This window comes from Lissotriton helveticus, chromosome 3_1, assembly GCF_964261635.1.
Source record: "Lissotriton helveticus chromosome 3_1, aLisHel1.1, whole genome shotgun sequence".
Taxonomy (NCBI): domain Eukaryota; kingdom Metazoa; phylum Chordata; class Amphibia; order Caudata; family Salamandridae; genus Lissotriton; species Lissotriton helveticus.
The window spans coordinates 2,083,518,555-2,083,531,967 of record NC_136061.1 but is presented as its reverse complement, the minus strand read 5'-3'; the positions used below and the strand labels follow the sequence as shown (position 1 = coordinate 2,083,531,967).

The 13,413-nt window shown below is 40.9% G+C and overlaps 1 protein-coding gene across 1 annotated transcript; it reads left to right on the top strand.

Moving 5' to 3' along the window:
* Nucleotides 1–8,291: 8,291 nt before the first annotated feature.
* Nucleotides 8,292–12,175, top strand: LOC144825269 (uncharacterized). Its single transcript, XM_078684104.1, has 2 exons — nt 8,292–9,170; nt 12,032–12,175. Exons 1-2 carry the CDS (start codon nt 8,292–8,294, stop codon nt 12,173–12,175), a joined length of 1,023 nt encoding a protein of 340 aa, XP_078540230.1.
* The last annotated feature ends 1,238 nt before the right edge of the window (nt 12,176–13,413 follow it).

Below are 13,413 nucleotides of genomic sequence, written 5' to 3'. Positions count from 1 at the left end.
GCGCCTTCGATCTCTGCTATACAGGGAAGACACTTTTTTTTCATGTATTTATGTTAAAATCTGAATCTAATATGTTTCTACAGCGAGTTAACGACCCTAACTATTTCAAAAGGGTGAAATTCTAGACCGCCAAAGACATTATTAGGATGTGGGATAACATTTTGGTCTACTGCAAAACGTCTTTTTACCATCCGAAATTACAGCTTTGGGACAACCCTGGCCTTCTGGGAATATTTAACGATGGAATGACCCGTAGATGGTCAACCCATGGTATCAATACTCTGGGGGACCTACATGGTGCACAAGGGTTTCTAGATTTTCATACCCTACAAATTCTTTACAATTTGACGGAAAACATGAGGTTTAAATACATACAAATACATGATTTCCTAATTAGAAAGAAACAGCTATTTAATATCTTAGATTCCGATATCTGGAATTGTTTATACTCTACTAAAAACAAATCAGTGATAAGCGAGGCATACAAACATTTTTGTGCTGTTAAAATTGACGACTGTCTACAACTAGCTCAAAAATGGAGCAGTAAAATTGGTTTAAATATAACGTCTAAGCAAATCAAATGCTCTTTAGTTAACATCAATAATGCTGTACGTTCATCTAGTCTAAGACTACAACAGTTCCGCACAGTTTGTATGTTATACTATACACCGGAAAAGATTTCAAAGTGGTCCCCCAACAACATTCAAGGGGATCGCACTAAATGTCCCAAGTGCCTTGCTTACGCAGCAGATCTAGAACATATGCTGTTTTCTTGCCCAATGCTAAAGGATTTTTGGGGGGAACTAATCAAAATTCTAAAAATTAAAAAGATATTTCTGCCTACGCTTACCGCATCAACTGTATTACTCGATTTATATCCTACTACTCTATCCCAACCCGCTCTGATAACAATTCTTATATCCTGTGCTAAACTCACATTGGCTAGAGCTTGGATCTGTCCCAAATCTCCCAATATCTGGGAATGGTGGTCATTAGTTAACGAAATTCACTCTATGGAGCTTGGGTTAGCCAATCTCAGAGGAACACGCTCACGTAAAAAATTTGAAAAGACATGGGGCGATTTTATCGATGGCCCCGGGTTTGTTTAAATGTTTAAATGTTTAAATGTCTGTGTCACAGATGTACCGATATACTTTTTCTTTTTCTTTTAAATGTGTTCCAAGTGGAAAAACCGAAATCAGCTTTTGTAAAGATCGTGCTATGTATACTTTGTATTCTATCTTATGAATTTTGTTATGTCTCTCTCATCAGTTTGCAAATTAAAAAAAATATATTAAAAAAAAAAGGAATTGTCTCCTCATTACCGCTAGTTTTACCGGTCTGGCAAACCGGTAGGTTTTGGATGAGTTGGCCTTGGCACACAACTCCTGACATTCTCTATGTTGTACTGAATGATGCTCGGTGCAGGGTGTTAGACGTTAAGGACCACTAACAGTGGGCAAATAGTAGGCTGAGTACTACTCTTCCTGCAGAGCCACTCATACATCCACTCACAGACCTACTCAGACACTCTCATAGGCACTCATAGACTCACTGAGACACTCATGCAGCCACTCACAGATGCACTCAGACACTCTCACACCCACTGACATACCAACTCAGGCACTCATGCACCCATAAACAGAACCATTCACAAAAAAAACAAAGCTTACAGAGACATTATAGTTAGTAAATAGCACTAATCAATAGAAATTCACTTAACAAACTAAGGGTTATAGGGTATGTTATGGTTAGGAAATAACATTTTAAAATTTTTAGAAATTTACTGAAAAATCAAAGGTTGCAGGCATGTTATAGTTAGAAAATAGAATTTAAAAAACTTTAAAAATTCATTAAAAACAAAGGTTATAGTTAGGGTCATAATTCAATTGTACAACACATACAAATCCAGCAGTTATAATTAGCTGAGCTAACTATAAGTTACGCCCCTGCATTGCACTCATTATGACCTCACATATTACATCACTCATGACATGGTCCGTGACATCACTAATGACATCACAAATGATATCTTAAATGACATCACTGATGACATCATCCACAGAACCCCTCATATACCTATACATCCTCTCATACACCCACTCAAACACTCACACAACCACTCACATACCCATTCAAAGGCCCATGCAAGTACTCACACAGCCATTCAGTCATCCATGAAGCCGCTCTCATGCCCACTCACTCAATCACACACCCATACAGCTACTCATACAACCAGTCACTCATCCATACAGCTACTCACACACCCACTCAGCAACCTACACAGCAACTCACACACTCACTCATACAGCCTCGCAACCACTTCAATTCCCATTTAAACATTCATACAAGTACTCCCACATCCGCTCACTTACTCATACAGCTGTTCACACAGGAAAACACTCTCCAATACAGCCACTGTCACACCAACTCACTTAACCGAACACCCACTAAAACAGCCACTCACTCATCCATACAGCCATTTACACACCCAGTCACTCACTCATAAGCCATTCAGACACCCACTCACTCACTCACCCATACAATCACTCACACAGACACACACCTACTCATACAGCCACTCACACAGCCACCTCCTCATCCATAGAGCCACTGACACACCAGTCACTCACTAATACAGCCACTCACACAGCAACTGTGTCATCCACACAGGTACTCACACATCCATTTATACACCTATAGAGACACTCACACACCCACTCACATAATATATATGCTAGAACGAGTGGCACCAATTAGTTGCCACTTAGTGTAGTAATTTAACTTTTGCAGTAGCTTAGTTATATATGATTACCAATCATAAACTCTTTGAAAACACTTGCACTCACTGTATGATGTCATGAGTGATGTTATCTGATGAAGGTGAGACCCCGGTGAGGTCTATCACCGAAACGTACGTCGGCACCACGTACCTACTTGACGAAACCTATTTGATCGACTGTTTCCCTCAATATCGTTTTTGCTTCTTTACATTGTGGAGAAAGACACTCCCCATTGTTAGCCCTTATATCTCCTTTTGTGACAACAGTTACTTTAGTTTGCTAACCTTGTTTAGTATGTATCTTTATTTTATTAATGTAAGAACACAATATTGTACATATCAACCACTGTTTTAGTTATATCACTGTTTAGACCATTTTTGACTATTAACTCAACCCTAGGTATTCGCCACCCTCTGTTATTGTTGACCGTTCCCAAAATTTCTGTCTTCATGGATGAATGTACCTCTGTAGTAGTTGGACATTTTTGAATGAGTGATTGAGAGTGATTGTAGTGTTTGAAGGTCCTTTATGTGTGGGGTATTACCTTATTTTTGTTCTGACTGTTCTTTGTTATTTAATGTTTCTCAATGTATGAATTATGTTCCTTATGAATTGTGATTAAAACAAGTTCATGTATTCATAATTTTGTGTCACGTTGTTGAACTACTGTTTCCTGGGAGGGAGACCGTTTTGTATCAAGTGCCTTTATAAGCACTCATTGATTTATACAGGTGGAGGTTTTGTGTTTTATTGTGCTCGTATTTGAGATGTCATCAGTGATGTCACTGTTCATGTCATGTGTGATGTAATATGTGAGGTCATAAGCAGTGAATTACGGGGGCGTAAGGTATAGTTAGCTCAGATAACTACAACTGCTGGATATGTATGAATTAAATATGAGCCTAACTGTGACGTACCTGTAACCAGTGGCGACTCCTCTGCTAAGGCGGAGGAACGTCACCCTAGAAGAAAAATAAAATGATAATAACGCCAGGTTATTGCATTTTTATTTTTCTTTATTGGATCTCCAAGTGCAGGGTGGGCGGGGCTGGTCTGGGCTGCACGAAGAGCAGGGGAGGAGTGATAGGCAATCCCCAAGTGTGCATGATGGTTTGGCCGACCGTCTTGTGCCGGCCAAAGAGCCATGTGCACTGTACATGTTCCCCACCAGGCTGTAGTGCACAGTCTGGTGAGGAACATGCCCAGGGTCCCATTCCTCGTCTGAGCGTTGAGCCATGGAACTCAAACCAATCATGATGCTGTACAGCAGCGTCGTGATTGGTTACAGAAGTCTGGTAGCCTGGGTGCTTCCTGTTCCTTCATCATGGAAGAAGGACGGAGGAGAGGTGGCCGCTTGTTAAGTAAGTTTATTTAATTTTTTTCTTTTTCTGTTTTATTTTTTAAACGCCCCCGCCACCACCACCACCTCCCCGCCCCGCCTCACTACTGATGCCTATAAGCTCTGGTTTTTGCAGTGAATATATATATTTAACTTTTAAGGGGGGTAGGGACATTGGTGGTAGGGAGTTTGTAGGGTTAGGGTGTGAATAAGGGTATTGGGTAGCAAGGGTGTTCTCAGGGTTAAAGTGTGAGTAAGAGTATGGGATGGTAAAGGTATTTGAAGAAATGGGAATGTTTAGGAGATTCCCCAATTTAAAAAAAAGTGTATATATAGGTACTCACTCGTTTATTATTTATGGGCTGCCAACCGATTTATACCTTAATAGAATTAGAACTACTTTTGCTTTTGCATTAGCTGGTTAGGTATCATCTTTTATGTAATTAACTATTAAAGGGAGGGGCTCTTCCTTTTAAACTTTAAGAATCAAAATTGCAAGTTTTAATCATCTATTATTGGCACTTTCTACTTTTATATAATTTTGCACTATGCTAAAATAGCTGCTCCTTGTCACACTTTCGGGTATACCTATGTTTACATCTGAAATTAGCAAATGTACTTTTTATAGGTCCCCACTTGGGGTATATTTGTACAGGTTTTCTTTCAAATAGGAAACATAAGGTCTCAAATGAAATTGTATCAATATATCTTTTGTGGTATTCATATATTTATATATTTATTTATCTTTGTATATATGACCATTGCGATACTTTGCACATTTTTTTTACATTTTATTACATTGTATAAATTGTGTAATATATTGAGACAGAACTCACCATGAGTTTTATATTGAGACGAAAAGGAAAAAACATTTCTTCTTTTTTCCTTAGTCTTTCTTTCGTTTCCTTGACTAAAAACTTATGACATATGGAGGGTGTTAACAAACAGTCCGCCCTCTGTGTTTATTATTTATACATCTTCTGTGACAATGCACTCACATCATGTGATCAAGACTTTGGAGACAGTCGAAACGTGTCATGGCGGCATGCTGAGCATTAATCTGCACAAATAAAGGCACCTTTGTTTTGGCACCAGAATTGGGTTCCACTCTTCGTCATTTTCCAATTGAACAAATAGTTGGTGGCGCCGTGGGCGTCTGGTGAGTTCCTATTCTCATATATATATATATATATATATATATATATATATATATATATATATATCCAACAGACTGCTTTCAAGCTGCTTACGCAATATCCCGTTTAGCAAGCAGACGCGGACCCGTTTTCAGGTGCATAGATTACTTCTTTATTCGTCGGCCATTACGCGTTTCGCCACCGAGAGTGGCTTGATCTATGTATCCACAACAATCACCAGTTCTTCTTCAAAAACCAAACACCGACACCGCAGACTCAGTTAAGATTAGGGCATTTATTTTTTCACTTGCTTGCTGTTACTCTTTTTTACAGGATCCCCTGCCTTGCTCATATATATATATATATATATATATATATATATATATATATATATATCCAAGTTTCTCCCCTCATACAGCGTCCCTTGTCTCGGGAAAAAGACGTTGCGGACCCGATTTGCTGGTGCTAATTGTTTATTCAATCCATATATATATATGGTTATAAGTATATGTGTGTGTTTAGATATATATATATATATATATATCAATGATTTTCACTTACCTTATATATACTTACCTTGCGCTGTAAATGCCTGTGTGGTAAAGGCTTTCGTTGTAAAGGCAATGGGTGAAAAAGGCATTGAAATATAATAGATGCGTGGTATAGGCAGGTGTTGTAAATGCAGGCATTGCTGAGCCATACAGACCCACACATTGTTGCCATATATCTATTAATGAGTGTAACTGACCATATTTTCTGTACTTATTCAGAAAGTGATATTAATGCTTTATTTTATTTGTCCTTATCGATTGTCCTTACTCTAGCTCCTCCCTTACCTTATCATTTGGCGTATTCATGCGATTCTTGTATATTTTCAAAGTAATATTCCTTGCTGCAATGCTTTGCATTTCTACAAATGAATAACAATGTTTTATTGAAAAATGGCTTTCCCAAATTTATGAAGAATTTAGGGAAACTGATGCAAAATCAGGCAAAATCAGGCGAAATGCACATATGTTACTTAGTGTTATATTTTGAAGCAAATACATCCTTGCAACAATTTTAGCACAAGGACGACTTTCACAGAAAATTTTTTATTTGAACGGCCCTAGTGAGAATGTTTTTGGCAGAGACAGCTTTTTTTCTTTTGGAATGACAAAAATCTTACTGCTATGTAGTATTTACCATCAAGCACTTACAGTTTGATTACCACAGTTTCCAGAATGAGACTGATGTGATGTCTCTTGGTGGCAATCATATGCACTATCGCATTGTGTGCTCCTTTATACTGAATATATCAAGGGATATAACTTTTTAAATGTAACAAGATTCCTGGCGACCTTTATTCTTAATCATACTTGCTAAGTTATATGGCTGCAGTAGACCCAGAAGCCAGTTTATTCACAATAGTACATTTTCACATTTCTGCAAGGCACAAACTTGTTACCAGTGTTGACAATAAGAAATAGGATTTTTTAGACTAATGAACTCAGTGTTTTATTCCTGAATGATATCTTCTCCTCAAGGGAGTCTTGCGATTCCTCCAGGAGAAGATTCTGCCACTTTCCCATTAGATATGTTTTGCTGACATTAACATGTTTCTGTCATGTGATTTGGTTCCATAGACTTGTACTGAAAGAAAATATATATAAACTATCCTATATTTCATGCATTTTAGCATTAGGCTCCAACTGACCCTTTTCAAGTGGCTCTTGTCAGTTGAAATAAAAATGGTCTTTTGATTATTTGCCATGTTCTTGCTATTTTTGCATTGAGTGCATGATAGCTTTGAAGGCTTTCCCAGCAAAGTGGAAGAGGGACTTAAACTCCACTCTCCAAGCAGGGCACACTTGGAATGATACTCCAAAGTCACTCTTCAAGATAAATATTGAGGCCACACAAAGATTACCAATACTGTAAAAATGGAAATATACTACCTTAATAAAAACTTCATCTGAGGGCCCCCGCGCCCTCATTTCACAAGGACGTTGCCCCTGCAAATTCCCCAACAGCCCTCAAGAAGCAAGAAGGGCACACAAAAAAGAACAAGAAGTGTTGGGCGAGAAGAGGTGCGTTATGGGTAGATTCCCTACCTTAACAAGAGACCTGGTTGAGAAGCAGGGAGAGGTTGGGAGTGAATTCACTCATAGAATAAGTAGTGGGATGAGGAAAAGATGAGGAGGCAATGAGTTTCAGTGCTGACAAGTCAAGGGCAGCCTTTAGGTTTTACAAGGTCGGTAAACAACTGAGAACCATAAACAAGATAAAAGAGCCATCTGTGTTTTACTGCGCTTGGAAACTGCATAAGTCAGAAGAACCGAAATAGAAAACACGTTATTAAAATTAAAATGTACATGTTATATATGAAAGGAATGTAAACTTCAATTCTGTGATTGTTAGGAAGAGAGCGTTGTGCATTCTACCTCATAAATATAATTACAGTAACATTTGTCAAATCTATAAGTGGGACCTGCCAGTGGTACTGAATACCGAGTCTCAAGACGTCATTGAAGCATATTAGCTAAGCTACTTACTATGAGCCTACAAGTATCCCCGGTACCCTTCAGTTCATACCTAGAATCATTCGGGCCCAGAGAGGAAGAGAAGTCCTAGTTCTTCCGATATCGCGTACACCACAAAAGACAACTATAATTTTTTGAAAAAATTGCTCCAACTTAATTCGATAAATTTAAAGCTAACTGTCCTGCAAAGCCCACGTAGGGGTCAGAAAGTAGGATATGAAATAGGGTATATAACACGTTCATATGAATTGTTCCCACCGCACTTTAAGAGACTAATGCAGCATCAATTACAGTAGCAAAAGGGTCAGAATTCACACCTTTGCAAATGGGCTTCACTGACTTTCCCAGAGACCCCCGCCCTGGGCAGATTCTGGCGCGCTGTAGATTTTAACACCTCCGCCGGCCTGGGAAGCGGCCGCTTCACACCTCGGCCTTCTGGATAAAGCCTGACTGACCTCTGCTCCCTGGACCTCTCCACAGATTCTGTCTGACTGACCCCGACACTGACTCCATGGCCAGCTCTCCAGTCCAGCTCATGGCCCCGGAGTGCTCGTTGCCCGTCGAGGGCCCCCCTCTCTCAGGATGGACTGGCGCCGCCTCGGACTCCTACTCGTCCACGTCCTCCCCGGGTTCGTACAGCTGGTCCCCGGTCGAGCAGCCGCCGAGTGTTTCCAATAAAGTCTTCCATAGTTGTCTCAAACAACAGACGTTCAGCTTGCCTCTTGAGCCGGCGTCAAGGGAGAGTTTTCCCGCCAGTAGAAGAGAAAAGTGCCGAGTGGCGGGGACCCAGCGGCACAGCGCCAGCGAGAGAGAGAAGCTGCGGATGCGGAACCTGTCCAAAGCTGTTCAGAACCTGCGGAAGTACCTGCCCCCTGCGGTGGCGCCTGCCGGACAGAACCTGACAAAAATCGAAACCCTGAGGCTTGCCATCCGCTACATCTCTCACCTGTCAGACCTGCTGGGGCTGAGCGAGGAGGCCTTGGCGCAGCAAAGACAGGACGAACTTCGAGAGTACAACCTGTGCATGAAGCGAGAGGACTGCTTCCAGGCACTGAGGCAAAGCCCCCCTCAGCCCTCCTCAGCTGCAGAGGAACACTCGACATTCTATGGTTCCTCTCCTGAATGCGCCATCTCAAGAGCATCTCCGACCCAGCCAGGTTGTCAAGTCCAGGATGACAGGTCTTGGCTTTCTTTTCCTCACTGCTGCGAAGGAGGGACCCCTCCAGCGCACCAAGGTGCCCAGCACCTGCACGCAGAGTCCTGGTTGGCACCAACTACTTCCTGTGTCATGCGGAGCGCACCGACGCAGCAAGATGCAGGCTCCACGCGCTCTGACAACTGGCTGACGTCATCATTGTGCTCGAAGCTGACACATTTCTACCATTGTCAGGTAAGCAATTGCTATTAATTCCTGAAGAATGTACTCAAATAATTACAAAAGCACTAAATAGGTATACATTTTGTTTCTATTATATACAATTATTTTATTACGAGTCACTTTGTGGCTCTCATAATGAGTAGGGTTCCCGTGCTCTGTCTGAGAGTCACATCATGAAGAAATAACGTAAATTGCCCATGGCCACGAGGCCGTTTGACGCTAGAAAATGTATATCACACGGAAGCAACGTGGTCTTAACATTAGTATTTAAACCAGCATACTTCCTGTGGGGTCCAATGGCTTGGTGGACTTATGCGACCACTTTAGGGTCCTCTGTTTGACCTCATGGGCACAGGTGAAATTCCATCACCCTTTCATCCTTCTGAGGTCGATAAAATGAGTATCATTGAGTTGAGTAAATATCTCTTAATCAGCGCCGAGATACCCTTCGCTGTGAACGTGCACTTTTCAAATACCCCATATGTTATCATTCCCAAAGTTAAATTTAACAAATTCAAATGGTGGGAAGGCACAGGATGATGTTATTTTTTTATTATGTGTCTAATCAAGCACTTCTGCTGTTTTAGTGAACTGAATTCACATTTGGATATCCATACATGCTTAAGAATCCATACTTATGTATTCGATCGTCTAATCCCGAAAACTATGTACACAAACTAAAGTCTATCATCAGCTATGCATGGACATCATTGTGGCAGCTGCCTTGGAACATGTGTATGAAAGCGAATGGTGGGTTCCTGCCTTTGCAGTGGCAGGTGCTTATTTTAGGGGGAAATTTCACTTCTAAAACTGCCTAAGACATTTTTTAAAATGTTATGGAGGAAACCTAACAGAAATGTCGCATTTACAGGAAAACTGTTTAGATTTTCATCTGAACATCAATCTGGTTGCAAGTATAATGAAGCAGCTGCAGGTACCACACTAATACGTGCTTAGATTGTGTAAATATTCAGTCGTTGAACTGCCTAACTCACCGAAGTATTCTGAGGTGAAACAAGGTGCTAGAATAGCCTGAGTCAATAGAATTCCTTTTACCGACCATAGGATCATAAAAGACTGGGTCAGCCATGCCAGCATTTTGAACCCATAATCTGTTCGAGCCAGCAGATATGTTCACCTTCTGATGGTGACTGGTTACCACATGTAGGCTCTATAGGAGCGAAGAAATGAGTAATATGCTTCTTAGGTAACCACCACACTCTATGAGACATGGAAGAGTTCAGGCTCCAGAGAGGAAACCCCCTCAGGCTGCCATCACTACCAGAAAATAGAGGGATGTGTTTCAGAGTCAAAGGTGAAGGGTCACACATACACATGATCTGTAATCTGCTATGAGCTCATAGCTGTTAACAAATAGACAATCTTTCTGCATCTGTAGAAACCGGAAGGATCGTGGGAACAAACGTTACCTCCTAGTTCTCTAGAATCCTAACAAATATTTCACCTATTACATTGTATATGTTTAAGTGGAAAATTAAATGTTCCCAGTCAGTTGTCAGAATATTACATTCCACATCCTGCTGTTTTGCTTTGCATTTAATAAAGGTCTTCCCCTTAGATAGAAAACGAAACTATGTAATATACTGGGAGCCTAAAGTGTTTGCTATCCTGGAATTAAATAGGGGAAGGTGTGTAGAATGCTATGAAAATTGTACAGCATAATTGGAGATGTCACCGATTTCTACAGCAAACAATGCTAAAGATCCAATGAATCAGGAAATGCGCGCAATGTGTCCATAGGTCATTTATATATACTGTGTATTTATAAAACTTTATTTTTGTACTTAAGCTTCTTGCCACTTGCATCAAGTTCTTTTATGAATGGTGGAATAATTACATGTTGTGTGAAATTAAAATGAAGACAGGCATTGACAAACCTAGTACCTTTGCGTTCAATAACTCAATTCAAGTAGTGTTGGTACATTGGAGGGAGCCAGCTGGAGTGGGCAGAGACAGCTATAATTATAAAATAGACCCTTATGCAGTTCAATGCAGACACTCAAGTGGAGGTGGACAATGACTACCAAACAGCTAAAAACATTGGGTGTGAGATGAATGCTCCATTGGGCGGCACCAAGATGTGATTGACAAAGTCTCAATCAAATGGCTAAACGAGGCTAGTCAAAAAGCCAATGGCTGAAAAGGATGAACCCAATGCCCACTCCATGTATGTTCTTAGCAATAGGACCGTTTGTCAGCTGCACTGTTGAAAAGCAGAGCTAACAAAATTGACTTGTGGAAAAGTTGGATGATTTCATGCAGACATAAAAATAAATGTTTAATAACAGCAATTACTCTGTAGTCTCTTTTTCTCATAGTTAGTACCATTAGTGTTTCTGAGAATAGATAACCTGAGACAACATAGCATCCCCAAAAGGTTAATACAATAAAAAAGAATAATTGAGGAGGGGAATAGCAACAGGTAAGGATCAGGGAAACCGCACACTGCGGTGCCAAGGCTTTCATGAGCATGGCATGTTGTTAGCACCTGTAAGGGTCATTTCTGCCATTAAAACAGGTTATTTTAGATTATTATTCCATGGCCACATTGTGGGGTAACAAATGTGTCTATTCTAGAATGCTTTACTGTTTATCCAGTGGCTTGAGGGAGGAACTTTTTTGGCCAGGTGCGGGCTGTATCTTAGATGAAACATGTCTTAGTCATCATTGTGGCCTTTCCATTCCGTTTCAAGATGGTTTGTGATCCCATTTTAGGATCTTCTCATTCAAAGGTGTGTTCAATATGTGCTGAAACGTTTGTTGACATATGATGCATGTATCTTCAATTGCTTTTGACCACATTCTGCACAATGATACAAATTAAATTAATTCTGTCTTCATCGTATTCATAGATGGACGGCTCGTCCTCCTTGGACCCAATACCAAGTGCCCAGTCGACACCGAAGCACCATGATCCTTCTCGGGTGGTGAGAACTCCCAGACGGAGCTCTGCAAACAGCATGCTGGCAAGCCTGAGCATTCCCTGCTTACAATGACACTATGAACTTGAATGAATTAATTGATTTACATCTTAGGAAAAATACAGGACCCTGCTGTACTATGGCCAGCCTTGCTTTACCTCTCAGTTCAGCATGTCCTAGTGAGTGTTTGTTGTGAATTGTGCACCTTTGAAAGTATTTATGAAATAACAGAATATGATGAGAATCCTTTATATCTATCAATGTGAAATTATGCTCATTATCTTGCTAAACCAGTTTTACTTCGTAGGGAATTTGTATAGTGTATACAAAGTTGGGTCACTCTTGCAACCTGCTGGTTCACAGCAAATGAAAATGTGGAAAATGGTGCTCCATGTAGTAACTAGCTTCACACGGTTCCACTTTATCAACCATGTCATTCTACATTTGTGAAGTCTGTTAAGTGGGAGGACATTTAGGAAATAAAATCATCTGTAGATTTCACCCGCGTCAATCGTTCAGGGGTTTTCTCTGTTATCGCACTTGTAAAGATACAGTTGTCATTGTTGTTGAAGTGATAATTAACACAGTTTTTATAATGCCTGTAGGGATAAAATCCTTGTAATAATTATCCATGCGAAGCACAACTTTCATCTCGTCATGAGCACTGTCAGTACGAAGGTCAACCCTCTTGGCCTGGTCTCCAGGCTCCTGATGACAGGAGGAAGAGGAGGATTAGGAGGAGGAGTAGGAGGCCGAGAGGGCTGAGACACATCCAGCTACAGAGTGCTGTTAAACACAACACTCTATAGGTGAATGTATGAGGGGCGAAGTTCAGCTACGGTCCCCTCACCCAGGCACATACCATTTTATTTAGCGGACATACTACGCATGCCTGAGGCAGCACAGCATATCAGCTAAAATGTGGATGTCAGGGCACACATTAGTGCATCCCTCAAGCCAATGTGAAGCCATACAGAGCAGCAGGGGCAGGATCCCTTGCTCTGTCCCAGCCTCTTATATGGCTGCCTCCTAGACCTATCAAGAAGATGGGAGAGGGATTGAGGTGGGTCTTTCTCTTTTCAAACCCACCCTGCTGCTCCAGCTGGCCCCTCATTGGGAATCATGGCTTGCTGGTTCAAGTGTCCAGCACCAGTTTCCTGTTCAGCTTCAAATGAAGCAGTTACATAAAAAAAATGTTTGTCCGTTCATGTATGTGCTTCTGAGTGTGTTTGTGAGTGAATGAAAGTGAATAGGATTGAGCTAAAGTGTCTGTGTGTGAGTGTGCTTCTAAGTGACAGTGAGAGTGGAAGTAG